Genomic DNA, 22905 nt, shown 5'->3' on the forward strand with positions numbered 1-22905 from the left:
CACCGTCCTGAGGGCTGCTTGAAGTCAAGCCCCACTGCTGCCCTTCACTTTGCTGATTGAATGCCCTGAGGCAACCTTTCTAAACCCCAGGTTCCTCCTCTATAAACTGGGGGTGAAGGTTAGGTACTATCTTCCATAGCCTCCTGGCCAGCAGTGGCAAGTGCTCAGTATATGAGTGTCAAGAGACAATGAGAGGAGTAGTGGATGGGGGGTGGGGATCGACAAGCCGCCCCCCCCCCTTTGTAATCACTCTGGCTCCTCCACCAGGAAGGGAGACAGCTGCAGGCTGCCACTTACCTCCAGCGTTTGTTCTGGCGGAGCACTGGTTTGGTTTTATCGTGTTATGTGACTTAACCTTCTCTGAGAACATTAATTCACTCATTGACCATTCACCGAGCCCTTCCTCAGTGCCAAATAACGCATATGTCACTGAGGTAACTCCAGAGCAACATGGACACTTGGTCAAGGTCCTTGTCCTCAGGTAGCCCATTTTCTGGTCAGGCCACATTAACATACAACTGAGACCTTGCCATTTGACATGATAAATGTGGCACAAACACCTAGGAAGGAACAGCCAGCCCTGAGAGAGAAGAGGACATTTCATCTGGATCTGGGCAGATGGGGGAGTATTCACCCGGAGGAGGGAGGAGGGCACCGCCACAGAAGGAACCGCCCAGCCCACATAAAGGCCGGGAGCCAAGCTGAGAGCCGGGTGTTTAAGGAGCGGTAAGAGCCCCACCAGGCTGTGGGGGAAGGTTCCCCAGGGCGCGGGCTGTGGGGGGCTGGGCTGTGAGGTTGGACTCTGGACAGCGGGGAGCCCTCCAAGCCTTTGGAACAGCAGGACGGCGGGGTCAGATTTGCACGGGAGCTGAGTGGAGGCTGAGAAGAGGCTGGGACGGAAAGACTGGTGGTAGGGATTTTCATCAGTGTTCAGGCGAGCAACAATGACCAGCAGGTAGACCTGTGAGTGACCGAATGTCAGGAAAGAGCCAAGGTCTCTGACTGGATGGTGATGTTGTGAACCAGAAGAGTTTGTTTTTTGTTTTTTGTTTTAATACAAAGTATTTAGTTTGGGACAAAGAATTTCCTGAGTCTGCTGTAGGTCCATGTCAAGTCTCCAGCTCTTGATGGTTTAAACAGTGTGCTCAGTGTTCTGGATGGAGGTGTTTGGGGTGCAGGGCTGCCTGCCCAGGATTCCATGTGGAGAAGAAAAGAGCAGAGTGAGTGACACCCTGGCTCCCAGGCCACTTGTGAGGGAAGACGCTCCCTGGGGCTCTTCATGTGTGAAGGACGGTGGGGAGCAGAGGCTGGGACACCCACAGGCAGCCAGGGACACCGTGCCATTTGTGCATCCCCAGTCTGCTCAGAACAAGCTTCCTGAAAGCAAAAGCTGAGGACCTGAGCCCAGGGCTTGGCTCCGGGCCTCCCCTGGCAGGGGGTGAAGGAGGATGTTCTGTGAGGAGTCCTCTCCCCTCCCCACCGCCCCCCAGTCGGTGTTGGCTCCTGGGCCCGAGAGAGACAGTGAATGTCTTGGCTGTGCTGGGTCTGGAAGGCGAGGAACAGGCCGGGCAGACGGGAGCCGCCTGCAGCTCTGGTAGCGGGAGCCAATGACCTCTGGTGGCTACAGAGGGGAGCGCTCCTGCTTGCTTCTCCAGAGCCTGTCCTGGGCTGGGGTGGGGGGGGGGGGCGGGGTTGGGGTTCTGTTCTTCTCTGCACCAGCGCTCCCTCCAGGATCCACTTGCTTCCTGGTCGCTGACATCTCAAGTCCTGCCCTCAGAGGCTCTGATACCATTTATGCCTTGATGTGAATTTCACTCGGTACTCGTTTTAACTGACACTTTTAGTTGTCAGAGCAGGTGCAATTGGTCTGGCCTAGGGTTGGTCTCACTCCTCCTGGATGTGCCACCCAAGGCAGCAGCACAGCAGGCAAGCTGGTCCAAGTGCACTCTAGAGACAGCCTGTCCTGCACGACTTACCCTGCTGTGCCAGGACTCTGTTTTCCCTTCTTCATCTTCCTCTCCTCTAGCTTGCTGATTTTTTCCCACAGTCTTAGGGCATTACGACTCACCAGGAATGGCATTTAGTGCCTGTTGATCTCCCAGCGGGTTTGGGGACCACCTTCTGAGCTCCGGGCCTTGCGAAACCCTGATTAACCAAAGTGCTGGAGAGACTTAACAGAGGCTGGTGCTGGGGCCTTCTGCCTCCAGGAAATCTGGAGCAGCTGAGAACCCATCCAGTCAGTCTTACAGAAGATGTCTTAGAGCCAGAAGGACCCCCGTTACCTCCTGCTCACTTTTCCTCCAGAATATGTTCTCCAGCTGGGATCTCTAACCTCTCGTCCAGGCTTGGGCCGTGCATACAAGATCAGGGATTGAGAAGCAATGGGGAAGGGAAGATGTCCTACCTAGTTCTGTTTTTCCTCTTCACTACACCCCCAAAAGTGATCCTCCCCTGGGTGAATATGGTAAATATGGAAGGCCACCAGCCCCTTCCTCCTCCCGCCTTGTGTGGCCCTCCCTCCATTGTCGGACCAGAAGGCAAAGAGGACACAAGTTTCTGATGAGTTGCACCCCAGAGGTATACCCCACAAGACTCAGGGTCAGTAGGGAGAGGGGACAGCACAATCTTCTCTCCCCTTTTTATTTTAGCTCCAATTTGTTGAAGGCCAACTGTGTGCCCAGCACTTTGCTAAGCACTCCGTTTGTATGATCTCATGTAATCACCTCAAATCTCCACCATGATCTTCATTTTACTGATAGGGAAACTGAGGCCCAGAGTGGTAAGTTCCTGAAATAAGATAGGGAGGGCAGCCCCCATATGCCTATATGAGTCTGTCCCCGCCGAGGAGGCAGGGAGGAACTGAAACCGGCACATTTCCACTTTCCAGGTCAGCCACCCTCTTCTAATTCTCACAGAAGTCCTTACGGGCTTGCCGAGGCCCTGGACTCGGGAAGTCTGATGGCTTTTCTACCATAAGGCAACTGGCAGGATTCGCATCTAGGTTTGTCTGATTTGAAGCCTATATTCCTAACGATTATCCTAAACTATCTTGCAACGCCCTGTAGAGCAATGACATCCAACCCTCCTTGTTTCACTTGCTCCTGGCCACTTTTACAATTCGTCAAAGTCCCCAGGTTCATCTCTCCCCCATTCATAATGGGCTGAAGGGAAAGTCCCACATCTTCTCAGTGGCTAACCACCTCTCCTCCGAGTTGATGGAGATGTTGGCCCATCACCCAAGTCACTGATGGAGATGCTCTAACCTTCCTGGCCGGCGACAGGCCCCTGTGAGCTCTGCTGGGTACCGCTCTGGGCTGGCACGAGACCCCACTACCCAATCTTTTTTGCCTCTGCTGCCAGGGCCTCTCACCCCCAATAGCTCTGTGGTCTGACCACGTTTTCCCAGTTTATTGAGGGTGGGTTATATGGGAGCGAATCCAAAGCTGTGCAAAGGCCAGGAGAGAGTAAACACAGTGCTTTCTCCCTGACCACCGGACCTGACCCTCAGCCACAAAATAATATTAGATTAATCTGGCAGGTTTTTGTTTTTTTTTTTAATTTATGTGCTCTGTGGTTGATTACCCTGTTTTCTGTTTGCTTAAGGTGTTTACAAATTGGCTTTCTAAAAGTTTTTCCCAATCTATTTTTCCAGATTAAAAAAAAAAAATTGATTCATTCATCGGGATTTACATAGTGCCTCCTCTATCCATTGAGGACTTTGTAGCTCTGTTACTGAGGCTGATTCTTAGCAATTGCCTGACCCTCAGGCTTTAAGAATGTCCCAGGTATTTCTTCCACTTGAAGAATTTAAACTTGATGTAAATAATGTCCTGATAGCTGCTCCCAGAATGCATCCAAATGAGCCAAATTTAATTCCTTCTCTGAGGATCTTTTAAAATAGAGTAAATCCCCCCTTTTATTTGGGATGACTTAAATACTGTCACTGCTTAGAAGGCAGGAGGCTGGGTGAGGTGGCCTGTTCAAGGATCTGGCAGTGACTCAGAGATCCTCAAAATTCTGCCAGGCCAGTAGCACAGGCACATGGGCCTTTGTCGAAAGAATTGGTGGGAAGAAATCAGACAGCTGAGAACTCTCATCAGACACATAACCCACAGCACAAATACCATATGTCTTCGGGCTCTTGCCTGTCAAATCCATCTTTACCCTGCGCCGGTAAGTAGAGCAGAGCTGGCAACGATTTCTGCAGGCCTCCAGATTTTCTGAACCGTTCTTTTAAGACTTATCTGTTGATGATGAAAGAATAAATGAGATCCACAGGACCTTGTAGCTGGCAGGAGAGCAGCTGGTCCCGAAAGACACGGGTGGCCCTTGAAACGGCACCGTGAGATTCTTCCACCTCTGCTCTTTTGCAGACATCACCCCGGGCAGGAATCCACTTGGTGCCGGGAGAGCCATTTTTCTTAAAGCCAGAGCAGCCTCCTCGGTCCTGAATGATAAATTCAGACAGGCACTCAGGAAGAAGACATGGCAGCCAAAGCAGCAGAAAAGAAGCAAGGTAGATGTCTCCCCCACATAGCCAGGAGGGTGAGGGAGGACTTCCCAGGATCCCTTCCCCGGACCAGAGACAGAGATACAGGGCTAACAAGGAGATAACTACTCCCAGTATATTAGACACAGCAGGGGAACAAGCTGCAGCCCTGGTCTCCCTGGCAGCCAACAAAACAGGCATTATGAAAGCAACAGGGACAGAGCCGGACTCACCTTTCCCTTTCAAACTCTGCTCCTCCAAGAAAGGACAATAGCGAGGTGATAAATGCAACTAATTGTGGGACTCAGGAAGTGTGTGAGTTGCATCCCTTAAGACAGAAAGGGAACTTGAAACTTGAGGGGCTTGGGCTTTCCTGGGGAGGGAGGCGGTAACTGCCAGGCTTGTTTATCACCTGAGCAAACAGAGTGATAAACTGCTTAGTCATCTGGGTGTTTCCAACTACCCACCCCTCCCAGCTCCCCGACCCCACGTGGAGATGTTTGAGTTAGTGCGATTCCATGCAGGGGAGATACCCACACTGAGAAAGCAGCGGTCAGAATCTTTTGGCTTCTTTCCAATGGAAAAAATTAAACCTGTTATTCAGGGTCCACTGCCCAGGGCTGGGACACTGTACTGGCCAGCGGTGATGGTAGGGGGAGTGGGACAGTGAGAAAGGGCACCATGGGAGAAAGCAGGAGGCAGTCGTGAGATGATGGTTTCCAGACAGTCGCACCCTCACACCCTGGAGTGTAGACACACGCGGGATGTGTGTGTAAGTGAAGCAGGGACCAGGGCTCTCAGCTGAAACGAGATGGAATGTCTGGGATCGGTTTTCCAAATTGTGTGGCACCATCTTGGAATCATTTCCTCCTTTGTTCATTAGTTTATGATCTGAGAGCTGTTGCCAACAGTAGTGGAGAAAAAAGACTAAATATTCCAGTGGACTGATGGCTGACATTTATCTTGGGGAATCAAGTTGGCAAGAGCAAACAGGAAGGCTTTTCACCTCTCTCTCTCTGATTCTTGTTTCTTCTAAGGATGTGTTTGACCCTGCCCACCACCACTGAGCTGCCTGCTTCCCTGCTTTAACTCCCAGCAGAAGTACCTTCTCAACTCAGACCAGAGGCAGGTTACCTTAGAGGGGAAGCCCAAAACCTTAGGGGCAGAGGGACAACCAAAGATAAAAGTATCCGGGTCAGGGGTGCCTGGCTGGCTTAGTCAGAATGGCATGCAATTCTTGATCCCGGGGTTGTGAGTTTAAGCCCTACATTTTGGGTAGAGATTACTTAATATAAAGTCTTAAAAAAAAAAAAAAAGTATCCAGGTCAGTTCCCAGGTTCTCCTCCTTCACTCTATCTACAGCCCTTCTCCATTTAGTTACTGGACACCCTTAGAATTCCAACCTAAAACAACTGAGTCTCCTATCCCCTCCCACTGCCAAGATGGGTCCCAATTACTTGGCATCAGAGTCGTTTACTCAGTGGCTCAGCTCCTTACAATTCATCTGGTCTTTGGAACCCTTTGAAACACTCTTGATCAGACTTTTTTCCCTAACGCCTCCCATTCCAATGCAAGAAAACTCAATCCCAGGGAACTTCACGGTAGCCTTCTCTTCTGATTTCTGATGGGCTCCAATTCCACATCCTGCCTATGGGTGTTGGGATTGAAGTCTGGAGTTCTGGAAGCATTGGCAGTAGAGGGTGTGACTGCACCACACTTGTTATATAGTGGAGAAAATTCCAAGTTGGGAGATCAGTCACAGATATTAGCTCACCTGGCTCAAGCTCACTCACTAACACACAGTTGGAAAGAAGCGTTACCAAAGAGATGAGTCAGCTGGCACTGTTCCAGATGGCTGGACCGAGTGGACCTGTGCTCTCGTGGCTGAATTAAGGAGCATGTTGGAGTTGGACGTTGACTTTAGGGGAGAAACACAAACTGTACCATGAGCATTTGAGGACCATTTGGCTTGGTGTTTACATTTATTTCAGTTCTTACGATTGCTCTAGATTATTCCAGCCCAACATTATATCTTTGTCGGCTGAACTCATGGGTACTCAGCATGTGCCCTGGCCATTTTCCACAGAAACTAGAGGCCTTCCCTTTACTCATACCAGCTCATGCAACAACAGCCTGAAACCCCAGGACCCTAATTTCCTTTCCTGAATTTACTGGGCTTCACAAAGAAGGATATCAGAGTAGGCCACTCAGGCACTAGAGAATCCTCCCACCCAAAGTTGAACTTTTTATTCTAAAAAAACAGAAATCAACAGATCAGGACAAAGGTGACTAAATCAATAAGAGCTTTATTTTATTTTATTTCATTTCATTTCATTTTTCGAGAGGGGGAGAGGGAGCACCCGCATGGGTGGGGGAGGGGCAGAGATAGAGAATCCTAAGCAGGCTCCATGCCCAGGGCATCAGGCTCCATCTCACAGCGGTGAGAACATGACCTGAACCAAAATCAAGAGTCAGACACTTAAGTGACGGAGTCACCCAGGCGCCCCTCAACAGGAACTTTTTAAGCAGGCCTTTATAATATGTGTTTTTAAAGCCAGGATATTGACATGTAATTTAAGTTCCATGAATTTTGTGATTTGTTGGAGGGGAGGGAGTGGTTTGTATTTTTACTTGTGATAAAATACGCATAAGAAAATGTGCCATTCTAACCACTTTTAATGTATAGTGTTAAGTACATTCACATTGTACAACCAATCTCCAGAACTCTTCATCTTGCAAAACTTTATACCCATGAAATAACAGCTCCCTGTTCTCCCCCAATCCCAGCCCTTGGCAACCATATTTCTCCTTTGTGTCTGTATGAATATGACCACTCTAGGTACCTCACAAAAGTGGAATCTTCTGATGTTCGTCTTTTTCTGACTGGCTTGCTTCACTTAGCATAATGTTCTCAATGTTCATCCATGTGTCAGAATTTCCTTCCTTTTTAAGGCTGAATAATATTCCACTGAATGGATATACCACAGTTTGTGTATCCAGCCAGCCGTTAATTGTCGTTTGGGTTGCTTTCACCTTTTGGTTGTTGTGAATTATGCTGCTGTGAACATGGGTGCACGCCTATCTCTTCAAGACCCTAATTTGTATGGTTTGTGTCTTTTAAAATTGAGTGAGGGAAGGAGCCTAGAAGAATCCCATGTCCCATGGTTTTACATTTTTTTACCATTCAGAAAAAAAAAAAATCAGGAATGCAGCACTAATTTCAGCAGGTAACCTCTTTCCAGCTTCTTACCGTGCTGACTTTTCAAGGGCTTCTTGTGCTTCAGTGCTTTGTGAGTACTTTGCAAATTGCCGTTAAATAGAAGGTAGCAGCAGTCGGGACATAACTCAGTGATTGAGACACTGACCAAAGACGAAATTATCAGGGACTTAGTGTATTACTGAAACCCACTGTTCCACTTTCCCTTCACGCAGGGCTTGAAATCCCACACCATCCTTCCCCAGGTCAAGAAAGCACATGGTCCGAGGGTAAAGTGGGTGAAGTCCAGCAACAATCTGCTTAACCACTGAGTGCCCTTCTCACTGGCAAAGACCTATAAATAACACCTGTGATCCTGTTTCAAAGTCAGCAAAGAGGCAAGGGCTCAGGGGTCGCTAAAATAATTTCATGAACAAATTGGTCCAAAAAACGATCTGTGACTAAATCTGAGAGGAGCCAGCCAGCCATGTGGACAGATGAGACTCCTCCCCTGCAGAATCAGCCTCTCTCTCATGCCCTACATTGTCTGCACGTATGTATAAGCTATATTCTAGATCATTTGGCATTCAAATAGCTAAGTCGGCTCCTCTCAGCTCAGAGATGATTGGGGAGCTGAAGTGTTAGCGTTCTGCCCTCCTACAAGGAGGAAAGAGAACAGTTCAGGAACCAGAGAAAAGCTTATTCATCTCATCTCATCTTTCAAGACCCTGAGACAGAATCCTCCACAGCCCCCCCAGACACAGGGTCCCCCAGCATTACATGCACAGAAATCAAACGCATATCCATTATCGGAGAAATCGCAGGGAAGTGGGGCTATGGTGACAGATTTTGAAGAGCAAACATGCACCTTTGTGCTCTGTCTTCTTAAAATTCATCCTCTCACCTGCCAGCCTTGAGAATTGCCTATTTACATAACTAGCTGCCTAAAATGGCATATTAGATAATGTTACATGGTGCCTCTCTCAGTCTGAGCCCGTCCCCAGGACAGGAGTGATCCAGAAGTCCTCCAACAGCAGGTAGCATGGCTTGCTGGCCCGCAGCCATGCCTCCGTGCGGCGTGAGCCTGTCAGCGCTCCCGAGCTAAGCAGATGTCAGGCCTGATCGCCGAGGTGGGAGACCAGCGAGCAGCAGGGGGAGGGGATGTGAGTCAGCAAGTGGCACGGTGGCACACCCTCTTCAGGGGACAAACAGCATCTCTTCTGAGCTTCACAGCGGGCACCTTGTTCTGCCCAAGGTGCTGTCTCAGAGACCGCCGACATGTCGGGGCTGAGAAGGGGGAGCTGCAGGGTCTATGAGGACAGCCGGTACAGGAGGTAATCAGTCAGCTCCGATGCCATCCCTGGCGCTGCGCCAGCCTCGAACCCCCCGTTGGCCCTTTCCAAGGCACAAATCTCCCTCCCATCAAGGGATCGCGCTGCTCGCTTGTAAGAGGAGTATAAATAAGTGATAAGGAAGTGTTCTGATGAGGGTAAGCGGGTATAGCTTCTCAGCGGACCAGATGTATCAAAGAAGGCAATTGTGTGTGTCTATTCATTTATTTTTCAGCGTTCCGGTTCCTGTAGTCAGTTTAGAGAAAATCCCTAATCTAGTGAAGGCAGATGGTGCCAATGTCAAAATGAACTCAACAACCACTACTGCGGTCACCTCCTGCTCCACCTCGTCCTCTGCCGTCTCCACCCCACCTTTAATTAAGCCAGTCTTGATGTCTAAGTCAGTGCCACCCTCCCCAGAGAAGATCTTAAATGGCAAAGGAATTTTGCCCACCACAATAGACAAGAAACACCAAAATGGCACCAAAAACAACAACAAGCCTTACAGGAGACTTTCAGGTATGTGTCTGTGTCGTTAGAGTCGGGCTCATGATTAGAGCGCCTCTGGGTCATATTCGTAACCAAGGAGCGGTGTGTTCTTACAATTAAGCAGGTCTGTTTCATTTTAAGGGGGACACGGAATTTATGTGCAAACAGGACCCCTGCCTAAAAATGCGAGGGAGAAATGGTTCTCTTATTTCCGGGTCGGACGAGGTCTCTCGCTCGACTCAGTGGGAGTTGATCCTCTTGACCCGGGAGGCAGGATGCTTTCCACCAACCACAACAGCCCATGCATTGTGATGGTCTTACCGTGTGCTGACAGGCTGGCCTGCTCCCCAGGTTTCCGTGGAAGCCTCAGTGCAGGGAAGGTGGACAACCATAATGATACCCCACAGTACCTCAGGGCGGGCTCGGGACAGTCCCATCTACCCCACTCTGTCCTTTGGTCTAGTTGGTTGCCATGTTGATTCTGTGGTCTGGAGCTACCACTGCCTTTCCCACATAATCAGGTTGGAATTGCCATTCAGGAATGCTTGGGCTAGCACAGCAGGTGAGGTGTTGAGGGATTTCTCCCAGATCTACTTCTTGGTTGTCTGCATAGACACTCAGGATGCCTGGAAAGGTGCACTTGGCCAGTCTTTGAGGCAATGGCTGCCCTTAGAGGCCCCCATAGGGATGACATTGGCTTTGGATTTGTTGTAGAACTAAATCTGGCAGTTCTGCTTCCTCCAAAAGACCAAGAAAAGCTATAAACTTTATAACGTCTTCACACACCATGGGCATTTATCAAATGTTGACTAGAAAAAAGAAAATACAACGAAAACCACCCTGTGAGAGAGAAACTGGGCCCTTTAGTAGGAGCATAATTCTTAATCAACCTAAGAATTGTGGGTCATTTTTATTTTGTACTTTGTGTTAATGTGTATTTTGGTTTTCCTGTCTTACATCTGTAACTTAAAAAAAAAAAAATTATTTCTTAAAAGTACTTTGGCCCCAAAGCATTCAGAAAATTTTTACCCTAAAAATGTCTCTATGTACTATTCACCCACTATCAAGGAAGGAAGGTAGGGCCTGGCAGTCTCTTGGAGCCTTGCGGGGCCTCCCTGTGTAGACAGGAGCCCCCTACTCCTGGCTCTCTTCCTGAATGGAAAGTTCAATTTCACTCTGCAGAGCTGGGCGGTAACATCCCTGGAAAAACCAGTAGGCCCGGCTGGGCAGTGTCCAGAGGCAGAAGCGTGACCATGGCTGCCAGCCTGCACCCTGACCTGAAGTTATATGGGGGGGGGGGGGTTCTTGTTGTCTGTTGGTTTTGCATCTTGTTGGTTGTTTTGTCTCATTGGGTCTTTTGTTTCTATCTCGCTTGTTTCTATCTCGCTTTGACATTTGGCGGCCAGCTCCTACTGCCCAGCCAAGCAACCTGCTCAGTTGCGGGCCAGTGTGAGAGCTGGTGTGGATCCGGGCCCCGGTCTGACTCCGACAGGCCTGAGGGAAAGAACTCCATGGCAGGCAGCCTGGGGCCCGGCGCCCAGGCCCTCCTTGGTGGGCAGCGAGGGCACACAGGAAACAGGTGTCTCCAGGCCTCACAGTTTTCTAGTCCTAAAAGTGAAGCTAGAGAAAGGCGGGGTGGGGGGGGGGGGGATGGTGCCTGGCTGGCTCATTCGGTGGAACATGCAACTCTTGATCTCGAGGTTGGGAGTTTGAGCCCCACATTGGGCGTAGAGATTACTTAAAAATCAAGTCTTTGAAAGAGAAGATGATGATGACAATGACAAAAACAAAAAGAGGTGGGAGGCATTTTGATAGCCAACCAGGAAATCTGTCTTGGACGTCAGAATGTTTTTTATCAAACCATCATCATCACCACCGATGCAGCCACCAGCACAACCCCCAAACCCTCTTTTAAAAACAGAACACATTCAGTTATTGTGCTCCGAGTAACCTCCTTTTAGTTTGCAGCTATTCAGACCTCTTAAGGAGACATTCCCAAATTTATATACAACCCCCGCCCGCACACCCACCCACCAACACGGCTGCCGGCCTCCCTGAATGCCCAGAAGAGCTGTGTCATCCCTGTGCTTCAGGACTCAGGTGTCTGCTGGGTGCCTTCCAGAAACAGCACAGACCATCTGAGAGGTGGACCTTTGAAGCCTAAAGGGTCCTTGAGGGATTGCCTCACTTCCCCTCCTTCTCCAGGGGGAGGGAGCATTGCTGTAATCCAGAAGGAGCAAAGGATCCATAAGTGGGCATAAAAAGTTCAGCGTCCTTAGAAGTAACCTCACCATGAGCCATCCACAGTCCAGGGAGAAGGCGGGAACTGGAGAAAGCCTAGCCTCTCTGCAGCTGCCCTTCAGCCCCAACAGGCTGGCTAGCCCTGGCTCATTCCCATTTGGAGCAACAGGGCCCGTGCTGGGTGCAAAGCAAGCTGGGAGACTAGCAGGCCCTGCCCTCCAGGCAACTTACAACTATGCAGACACACATAGAGCACACACCCGAACTTTCCCCTGCCCCTGCCTACAACTCGGCCAGAACATTCCCGAATCAGGTAAACGACATTTCTGGTCAGCACGGCTGCGCGGAAAGCCTGGTGCTGAAGACGTGGCAAAGCACAAGAGAGGCAGGTCACACTGACCTGTCAAGGAATAATCTCCCACTTAAATGGCTAAAAACCAGCAGGAAGGCAAGGTGGGGGGAGCCGCCCAGGACACAGTGGCCCTTGGGCCTCAGGCCCTCTTCCTGGTCTGCAGCCAGCTATGACCAAAGTGCCAAGTACCTGGGGAACTCTTCAAGTGACATACAGTGTGACAGCGTCAGGGCTCCTCGCCCTCCGGTGCCTGTCCCCACCCTCCCCCCGGCGCCTTGTGCTGCATTTACATCCCTCCCGAAGCTGGACCTGGAACTCAGGGGTCAAAGGGGAGCGCCATTTTCCCCTGAGCGGTTCTTGAAGCATTTTAGTGGCCGGTTGGGGGAAAAAAAAAAAAAAAAGAAAAAGAAAAAGAAAGAAAGGAAAAGAAAAACAAAACAAACAAACAAAAAACCCAGATTGCCTGACAATGTCTCACTTGTTGGTGCAAATGTGCATTTTTTTTTAAATGTAGTCTTAATGCCAAATCCTATTTAGTCTCCTTTTTTCTTATATTTTTTGTTTGTTTCTTAAACCAGAGAGAGAATTTGACCCAAATAAACACTGTGGAGTATTGGATCCCGAGACAAAGAAACCTTGCACAAGATCCCTCACCTGCAAGGTATTTCTCTTTCCATAAAAAATACTTCCTGCTCTCGCTGGGGCCTTTGTCGAAATGTTTGCATGCCACTCTCTGCACACGGCAGGGTGTGGAACCTCGACATGACCCCCAGCTGTTCTTTGTAAGGGAAATGCTTTCTTCTCTTCCATGGTAGCAGAGTGCCTGCCTCAAGCTGGCTGGCTTTTTAAGAAGGAAAAAAAAAAAAAATAGGCTTCCCCTGTTACTTGTGAGGCCAGACAGTAAATTGTATTTATAGGCACTCACAGGCGGTTCTAAACCCTGCTACGTTTTAATGTATGCGGGAGCGGCGGCAACGGCGGCAGCGCCTGAAAGGCAGCCCCGGAGGGGAGGACGAGCGGCCGCGCCCCTGATCCGGCCACACCGGGTGGCCACGGGGACAGCCGACGCGAGGCGGCCGCCATCGGGTAGCCCCCGGCCCCCGTATTTCACACTGAAGTGCTAGTGCTCCCCGGGCTCGAGGCCGTGGCCCCCTCTGCCCGGTGGCCGGCCGTGTGTGTCCGGGCCAAAGCCAGCCTCCCACCTGCACCTGGATTAACTCTAGCGCGCCCTCACCGTTGCCTTTCATCCAGAGAGGTTTCCGTGGGCTCTGCGCGGAAGCTGGTCATCCTAAGCCATTTTCTGGAGGAAGCTTTGGCTTCTTAACGCCAGGAGTGTAGGGCATGGTTGCGTTTGTGTGGTGTCTGCCTCTTCCCAGCCACAGAACAGGAGCCGTTGCCTTGAAGTTGACTTTTCAAGCACCTCCAAATTCCCATGAATTGCTGTTTCTGAAATGGAGGGCCTGGGGAAGCAGGTTTATGTGCTGATCAAAGAGGCTGTGCTTTTCATCTCTCTTCTCCTTAGACACATTCGCTAAGCCATCGGAGGGCAGTCCCAGGCCGGAAAAAGCAATTTGACCTCCTTCTGGCAGAACACAAAGCCAAGTCCCGCGAAAAAGAAGTTAAAGATAAAGAGCATCTCCTGACTTCGGCGAGGGAAGTACTTCCAAACCAACCGGGGCCAGCGCAGGACTCTCTGCCAGGACCTTCGGGGAGCTCTGGGCCAGAACCGAAAGTCGCATCCCCTGCAAAATCCAGGCCGCCTAACTCTGTGCTTCCTAGGTAAGTCCCATTCGGCAGTAGAAGCCCTGAGTCCTTGGTCAAGTGGCTCTGTCTTGCTGGGTCGTGTGTGGGCTGATCACGTGGCATCTGGAAGTCGTAAGAGCCCTACCTCGTAAGGCGGTTGTGAAGTGTAAGTGAGATCACAGGCATAAGGGGCTCGGCCAGTGCCCACCGTATAGTGTTCAGTGGGTGTTCCTGCTGTCGTCATCCTCATCACCATCATCACCATCATCACCATCATCACCATCATCATCATCACCATAGCAGATATATTTCAGATAGTATGTGTTTTTACAGAGCAAGAGTAATCTGGAAGTTAATACCTGGAAAGGCTGAGCTATATCAGCCACCAGGCAACTTTCTGGTGGCCTGGGTTTTTAGATTAGTTGGACGCTCCCGACACAGAGTGGGGTAGTCCTCACACCTTAGGAGCCCATTTGCCACGATATCTTGTGACTTTTTTTCCACGAGTCTCCTCTGATCAGGGCGAAAGGAAAATTGGCATCACAGAGGCTGTTTGTCCTTACATTTCCCTCCACACCAAGAAAGCTGAGCCATCTGTTTGGGGTTTTATTTGGTTGTCCTGGACAGAAAGGAAAGAACAGAAAACAGAATTAAAACCCATTTGGATTAAGAACGATTTAAAATCTATGCGTGTCTGTTTTGATGGGCCATGGGGTACTAAGCAGCCGACCGATTTCCAGGTAATAAGACAGGGAGCCCTTCATTCCCAAATATTTATCTAGTGCTTGCTTCATAAGCAAGGTACAGACAGACCTCGTTTTATTGCGCTTCACAGATACTGCAATTTGTTACAAATTGAAGGTGTGGGGCAACCCTGCATCGAGGAAGTCTGTCGGTGCCATTTTCCCAACAGCAATCGCGCACTATGTCTCTGTGTCAACGAAGTGTTTGTTAATTAGAGTATGTAAATTAGATATAATGCCATTGCACACTTAATAGACTATAGTACAATGTAAACATAATTTTCTATGCCCTGGGAAACCGCCCTCCCCAAAAATGAATTCGATTCGCTTTCTTGCAATATTGGCTTTATGGCAGCGGGGTGGAACCAAACCCGTGATGTCTCTGAGGTAGGCCTGTACTATGTTAGGTACTTCCAAGCAGTAGTACAGAGATGAACGAAATTAGAGCCTGCTTTTTAAGAATCTAGAGTTTAGGGGTGCCCAGGTGGCTCAGTCAGTTCAGCGTCCAACTTCAGCTCAGGTTATGATCTCGAGGTTCATGGGTTCGAGCCCCATGTCGGACTCTGTGCTGACAGCTCGGAACCCGGAGCCTGCTTTGGATTCTGTGTCTCCCTCTCTCTCTGCTCCTCCCCCACTAGCACTCCGTCTCTGTCTCTCTCTCTCTTTCTTTCAAAAATAAACATTAAAAAATTTTAAAAAAAAAGAATCTAGAGTTTAGAAGATAAGACTCAAATATCCAGAACTTCATGAAAAGGAAACATTAATAACAAAATATGAGACTTGTAGATAGTGGTATTTTCAGATCATTTTTAATGCGTACAGTATGAATCTCAAGGGGTAATTGTTTAGTCAGCAACTAGGCATGAAGAGAACACAGTTGTGGGCGCCTGGGTGGCTCAGCCGATTAAATGTCCGACTCTTTATTTCGGCTCAGGTCATGATCTCACAGTTCATGAGCCTACAGTTGGGAGCCTACTTGGGATTCTCTCTCTTCCTCTCTCCCTGCCCCTCCCCTGCTCGCATACTCACTCTCTGTCTCTCTTTCTCTCTCTCTCAAAATGAATAAGCTTTTTTAAAAAATTTTTTTAAAGATTAAAGAGAACATAGTTATAAAAGAAGGGGATGGAGTTGATTTTTAAAGCAAAAGCAAATATTTGATGACAGTTGTTACTGATCTACTGGGTTCTCACCTTCATGCCTTCCACTGGCACAAGCCAGATCCAGTTTGATAGCCAGAGTCCCTCTGTCAGAACCGCCGACCTTGGCTTCAGGTTCAGGAGGACACAGTAGATGGAATGGCCCCACACACACATTTCCTGCATCATAACCATTGCTGTGTTGTTACTACCAACTTACGTGTCCCACCATTTTGCAGGATCATTTTACAACTACTTCTTACTGTCACGCCAGATGTTGGTGAAGGATATTACCTTTCCTTAGCTTTGGAGTTCAGCAGATGGTTCTGTTCCAAATTTCTGGGAGGGGATTCAAGCCTATGTACAGCGGCTTTCAAACTTTTTTGTGGCTGTAGAACTTTTTTATTCCTACAAAACCGTACATGGTACCCAATATAAAAGCAGACCTTGGAGCACCTAGGTGGCTCAGTCGGTTAAACATCTGACTTCAGCTCAGATCATGATCTCACAGTTCGTGAGTTCGAGCCCCACGTCGGGCTCTGTGCTGACAGTTCAGAGGCTGGAACCTGCTTCAGATTCTGTGTCTCCCATTCTCTGCCCCTCCCTGCTCATGCTCTGTCTCTCTCTGTTTCTCAACAATAAACGTTAAAAAAAAAAAAAAAAAAGCAGTCCTGCCTCCACCTAACTCCAGCTCAACTCTGCTTCCATCACACATATAACTCACAGCCTGCTGTCCCCCCAGCCCACCCGAGGGATCCCTGTCAAGTCCCCAAGGGCTCTGGGGAACCCAGTTTGAAAACCCTCCTTTATTGTATGGTTCAGGTTCACCATCAAGATGGAGGCATTTCTCACCCTAGCAGACAGAGTACCTGGTGTAACGGAGAAGCCACGGGGCAGCTGTTAAAAAAGCAAAAACAGGCAGTGGAGGTTTAAGAGCTGCTTCTTAATGTTCCTTTTTTACTTAATTTTCCAGGGAATGTTTGTCAATAGAGAAATGCCAAGTGTTTATGTTCTCATAAGGAAGCAGAAGAAAGAGAAAGAATGAGGTTAATCAGCAAAAAGAATGTCTCTGAATGGAAGAGGCAAAGGGGGTGCATTATAAATGTTGGCTAACAATAATTGTTAAAGATGTTTTTCAAGGTTGAGGTAGGCACCAGAAAACTCAGGGATGAACTCTGCTCAAACTTTGTGGGAAATAATGTTCTTTTTCACTTGGTTTTACTTAGGATGAAATGCCATACAATCAGGGATTGAAAAAGCATGATCAGAATTTAATGCCCTCCTTGGGGCGTCTGGCTGTCTCAGTCAGTAGAGCATGTGATTCTTGATCTCATGGTTGTAAGTTCAAGCCCCATGTTCGGTATAGAGATCACTTAAAACTAAAATCTTTAGGGGCGCCTGGGTGGCTCAGTCGGTTAAGCAGCCGACTTCAGCTGAGGTCATGATCTCACAGTTCGTGAGTTTAAGCCCCATGTTGGGCTCTGTGCTGACAGCTCAGAGCCTGAGGCTTGCTTCAGATTCTGTGTTTCCCTCTCTCTGCGCCCCTCCTCTGCTCTCACACTCTGTCTTTCTCTGTAAAAAATAAATAAACATAAAAAAAAAACTAAAATCTTAAATAAAAAAAAAAGAATTTTAATGTCCTCACCTAAAACATAAAACATTGTTTCCTCATATTCATGATATACAATACATATAATATTTCAGTCACGGGGCGCCTGGGTGGCTCAGTCAGTTAAGCGGCCGACTTCGGCTCAGGTCATGATCTCGCGGTCCGTGAGTTCGAGCCTCACGTCGGGCTGTGTGCTGACAGCTCAGAGCCTGGAGCCTGTTTCGGATTCTGTGTCTCCCTCTCTCTGACCCTCCCCCGTTCATGCTCTGTCTCTCTCTCTCTGTCTCAAAAATAAATAAACATTAAAAAAAATTTTAATATTTCAGTCACAGTAATTATTGCTAATTGGCAAAAAAATTATCACATGTAAATGGAAATATTGTAATCCCTTCGCAATCATGAATTCCTTTTGTAGGAAATGCTACCACGTGTGAATTTCTTTTTTTGTTTGTTTATTTTGAGAGAGAAAGAGAGAGCACATGCCCGTGTGCACAAGCCGGAGAGGGGCAAAGAGAGAGAATCCCAAGCAGGTTCCGCACTGTCAGCACAGAGCCCAATGTGGGGCCCAAACTCACAATCCGGAATGTGATATGGTGGGTGACCTGAGCCAAAAATCAAGAGTCACACGCTTAACCAACTGAGCCCCCCCAGGTGCCCTGTGTGAATTTATTTCTTACATATTGTTTGGCAACTTTGAAAATATTTCACTTCTCATATTCTTGAACTGCAACCCATTCTTGTCAAGGGTTCCTGAGAAAAGAACTTAGGTCTAGAGCTGGACAAGTTTAAGTCAGATAACAAGCATTGGAACAAGGTTGGAAGTGCAAACGTCAGCTCCATGCTTGCTAACAAGATGAGCACCATCCTGTTTCTGGGTTTCTCCAGCTTCAAGCAGCTCATCTGTAAAGCAGAGCTAAGAAGAATTAAGTGATAAGTACTAAGCTCCTAATAAGCACTCAATTAATGGAAACTGGTAGTCAGTCATAGTAGCATTTCATGGGAAAGCAGTGTGAGTAATAAAGGCCTTGGTGCCACCTAATTTCCAGTTGCCCATCCTTCTGGCCACTGCTTACCAACCTGGGGGCCCTTGAATAACATGCTACTGTGCTCTGTTTCTTCGTCCCGACTCTAAGGGAACATCCCAAGAGCTATAGATGACCAGACTAACCAAAACCATGAGGATTCTTTAGGAAAGGGGGAGGAGAGCAGAGGGTTAAGCCAGGCTCTGACAAGCCAGTCTCTGGCCCCCAGGAGGGAGGGAGGAAAAGATAGGCTGTGGAAGCCAAGACTGACAAAATCTAGGCACATTCCCTTCTGTCTCATAGACGCTCGCACATCTAATCTTAAAGTATAAAAATGGCAAAACCCAATGACTCTTAGACTGACAAGGGTAGTGAGGAGACAGGCAGAAGGTTCTGGATACCTAAAAAAGGGCGAAGATGCTTCTGGAGTGAAAGCGACTGCAACTTATGCCTCATTAGGACAAATGTTATGGCTACACTGTAAGCCTCAGCTGAATATTTGTCCCTCTGCTTTTTCTACATCCATTTCTCAATATGGGGGGCTTTGAAGTCAAGCAGACCATATCAAGTCTCATGTCCACTTGTTAGTAGCTTTGCCACCCATTTCCTCATCTGAGAAGTGTAGATAGCACTTATACCCACCTAAGGCAGTGGGTCACTCGCACAAGAAAACGTACGTTGCATGCCTCGCACATAGTAGGACCCAGTTAAGGTCAGTTGCCTTGTGTTCTCTTCCCCAAAGCACTCAGACAGCCCGAGGCTCACGCCTCATCCAAGGGGTGGGGGAGGGGACTTTCTGTAAGGTTCCCTGAGTGGAACTGGGCACAGACCTTTATCACGTACATTGTCTTTAGACCAGACTGGTAACTGGAGAGCGGAGGGTGATGTCGTGCTGAGGGGGATGGCAGCTTACCAAACTTGAGCAATGTTTTCAACACCTTCCCATGACTGGTTGTCCCATTCCCCATCACTCCCTGCCAAGCCTTGTTTTTCCTGAGACACAGGTTGGTTCCAGCACACTCCTTCCCTCCCCAGGCTCTGCTGGAACGTCTTGGAAGCGTCTCCCATCATCGCCAGGAGGGTGGATACATCTCGAGTGAAACAAGCCTGGAAAGGAACACATTCAGAGCTCCTTCTTCACTGGTGCCTTGCACACCATCATCACTCGTGATTCCGGCTCCGCTCTCGGAGCCAATTCTGCTCTGGACACGGATTTCCATGCTCAGCTTCACTCTCCAGAATTCTCCTCCCCTCATCGCTCTTTTATCTGGCAAGCAGAATTTACTCTTAAGTGTTTCAACCATTTGTTTTCTTTTTTTCCTTAATGAAACTTTATTTTTTTTAATCCAAGTAAAGTGGTCACATAGCTCAAAAGTCAAATAGAACCAAAAGATTTAGAATGAAAAATAGAGTTCGTGCCATGCTGGAAGTCTCTCCACCCACTCTGTGTCAGAGCACCTGTTTCCGGGATCCCATTGCCTTCCTCTCTCTTGGCTTGCTCCTTGATTTTGGTAGAGTATCTCCTCCATCAGTTTCCTGTGAAAAGGTTCAAGGGGGTAAATTTTTAGAACCCTTACACGCCTGAGAAAAATTTTTTTAATGTTTTTATTTATTTTTGAGAGAGAGAGAGAGAAAGAGCACATGTGTGCAAGTCAGGGAGGGGCAGAGAGAGAGGGAGACACAGAATCCGAAGCAGGCTCCAGGCTCTGAGCTTTCAGCACAGAGCTCAATGCAGGGCTCAAACTCGAGAACTGCAAGATTATGACCTGATGTCAGGCACCCCTGAATGTTTTTATTCTACCCTCACACTTAATTGATAATCTCTATGAGTATGTAACTGGATTGAAAATCATTTCCCTGCGTGGAGCACCTGGGTGGCTGTCACTTAAGCGTCCAGCTTTGGCTCAGGTCATGATCTCATGGTTTGTGGGTTTGAGCCCCGTGTCGAGCTCTGTGCTGACAGTTCAGAGCCTAGAGCCTGCTTCGAATTCTGTGTCTCCCTCTTTCTCTGCCTCTCCTCAACTTGTGCTCTCTTTCTCTCAAAAATAAATAAACATTAAAAAAAGAAAAAAAGAAAGAAAATCATTTCCCTACAGAATTATGAAGGCATTTTTTGATTGGCTTCTAGCATCGAAAATTTTTATTGAGAAGTTTGGTATCATTCAGATTCTCATTTCTTTGTGCGTGATCAGTTTTTAATCTCTGAAGCCTGGGGCTTTAAAATTTCAGGTATCACTGGATATGGGTCTGTTTTCATTCATTGTACTGGGTACTCAGTGGATCTTTTTCATCTGGAAACCCCTGTTTCTGGGATATTTTCCTATGCTACATCTTGGCTAATTTTCTCCCCAGTATTGTCTTTATTCTCTCTATTGACTTCCCATTAGCTGGATGTTGGACCTTTTGCTCTGATGTTTTCATTCTTTTACCTCTTTTCCCCTGTTTCTCTTCATCTCTTGTTCTACTTTCTGAAAGATTTTCTTTTATTTTACCTTCAAAAGTGTATGTGAAATAATCCACTTATGATTCACTTTTTAAAATTCTAGGATCTGGTTCTTAGATAAAAAGAACTTCTAATTGCTTCTCAGAATATCATACAAGATACTATCATTTTGCAGAGGTAATACCATTCTAATATCTTTGAAGATAGGGGTTTTTTTTTTTAATTGTTTCCTCTTTCCTTTGCTATCTTGATTTCTTTCGTGCTGTGCATTTGATGTTTGGCTAGTCGGTCTCATAATGGAGATGTTCCAGGAATGTTTGGTGATCCCTAAGCATTCACATTTAAATTTTTTTAATGTTTATTTATTTTTGAGAGAGAGAGAGAGAGAGAGAGCACAAGCAGGGGAGGGGCAGAGAGAGAGGAAGACACAGAATCTGAAGCAGGCTCGAGGCTCTGAGCTGTCAGCACAGAACCTGACGTGGGGCTGGAACTCATGAACCTCAAGATCTGACCTGAGCTGAAGGGGGGGTGGGGTGCCTAACCATTCACATTTAAAAGAGAAGCACTAACAGGCTGATTGGAAGTCTTTGTGTGGGTCTGTCAGCAAAAAGGATTCTCAAAGGCAAGATCTGGAAGCTTTTTCAAGGCCATTCAGTTTCTCAGGGAATGAATCCTTCATGGTGATAGGCATTCCGGAAGTGCCCACTAACTAGAGATAGCCCACAGTCACCTTGTTTCCAGCCCTGTGCTTCTCTCCTGATCTCTGCCGAGCCCGGCAGCCCCTTGTCTAGGGTCTCTCCAGTTCAGTTTCTCTGCAGAGTAAACCTTTGTTCTCTTGTTGGAGAGTTGGTTGGAGAGGGTGGGACCTGGCAGGGGCAGTGGTGCATCATCTGGCCATGTGAGGTCGTGGTGTTGACCTGTAGGTCCAGCTACCACGTGGGAAGACCTTCAGCTCTCCTTCGAAGGACTTAGCCCACACCTCACCCATGACTTTTGCAGCCCTAGGTAGCTCCAGGTTCTGCGGTCAGCCAGCTCCTGGCCCTGCAATTAACACTTCTGCAGACACGTTCTGTCTTCTCAAAGTATGTTAAAATCTCATGTTCACTCTGTATCCATTGGGATGCTTCAAGCGCAAGTAGCAGAAAACCTAGTCTTCCTGATCACTTAAATAATTAAACATTTTATCACATGCAGGGCGCCTGGGTGGCTCAGTCCGTTGAGCATCCCACTCTTGATTTTGGCTCAGGTCATGATCCCAAGGCCGTGGGATCAAACTCCATGTCAGGGTCCTTACTGAGCACTGATGGGGGAGACTGCTTGGGATTCTCTCTTTCTCTCCCTCTGCCCTTCTCTCCCGCTCATGTGCTCTCTCTCTCTCACTCTCTGTCTCGCTCTGTCTCTCTCTCTCTAAAAATTAAAATTAAAAAAAAAAAATCGTTGGGGTGCCTGGGTGGCTCAGTCAGCTGAGCGTCCGACTTCGGCTCAGGTCATGATCTCGCAGTCTGTGGGTTCGAGCCCCGTATCGGGCTCTGTGCTGACAGCTCAGAGCCTGAAGCCTGCTTCGGATTCTGTCTCCCTCTCTCTCTGCCCCTCCCCCACTCATGCTCTGTCTCTCTGTCAAAAATAAATAAACATTAAAAAATTTTTAAAAAATTGTTGTCATATGTGACAAGAAGTCCAGAGGCGACAGGGCACCAGTCCCCAAAGATGCGGAATCGGCTCACATTCCCTGCCTTTCTTTTATTCCACCCTCTTCGGTCTTCGGGCTTCATGTTCAAAGTTTTTTTTTTTAATTTTTTTTTTTAACATTTATTTATTTTTGAGACAGAAAGAGACAGAGCATGAATGGGGGAGGGTCAGAGAGAGAGGGAGACACAGAATCCGAAACAGGCTCCAGGCTCTGAGCTGTCAGCACAGAGCCCAATGCGGGGCTTGAACTCACAGAGCATGAGATCCTGACCTGAGCTGAAGTTGGACGCTTAACCGACTGAGCCACCCAGGCGCCCCCATGTTCAAAGTTTTATAGCAAGATGGCTGTGGTACTTGGTACTTCCAGATGAAGGTGGAGACCACTTCCTTGTGTCTCTTTTTAAAAGTGAGGAAAATTTGCA

The 22905-nt window shown here is 48.1% G+C and overlaps 1 protein-coding gene across 9 annotated transcripts in view; it reads left to right on the top strand.

The window, feature by feature from the left end:
• ATXN7L1 (ataxin 7 like 1) overlaps positions 1-22905 on the top strand; it is a 249654-nt gene that overhangs the window by 205982 nt on the left and 20767 nt on the right. For all 9 annotated transcript variants that reach the window (XM_047096905.1, XM_047096906.1, XM_047096907.1 and 6 more), the window contains 3 exons: positions 9252-9535; positions 12677-12759; positions 13621-13877. In XM_047096905.1, coding sequence (XP_046952861.1) covers positions 9252-9535; positions 12677-12759; positions 13621-13877 — 624 coding nt within the window. The remainder of the gene's footprint in view (positions 1-9251; positions 9536-12676; positions 12760-13620; positions 13878-22905) is intronic.

Source organism: Lynx rufus, unplaced genomic scaffold, assembly GCF_022079265.1.
Source record: "Lynx rufus isolate CCGP_SWC_20201006 ecotype Redwood Valley unplaced genomic scaffold, mLynRuf1.p SCAF_4, whole genome shotgun sequence".
Classification (NCBI taxonomy): Eukaryota; Metazoa; Chordata; class Mammalia; order Carnivora; family Felidae; genus Lynx; species Lynx rufus.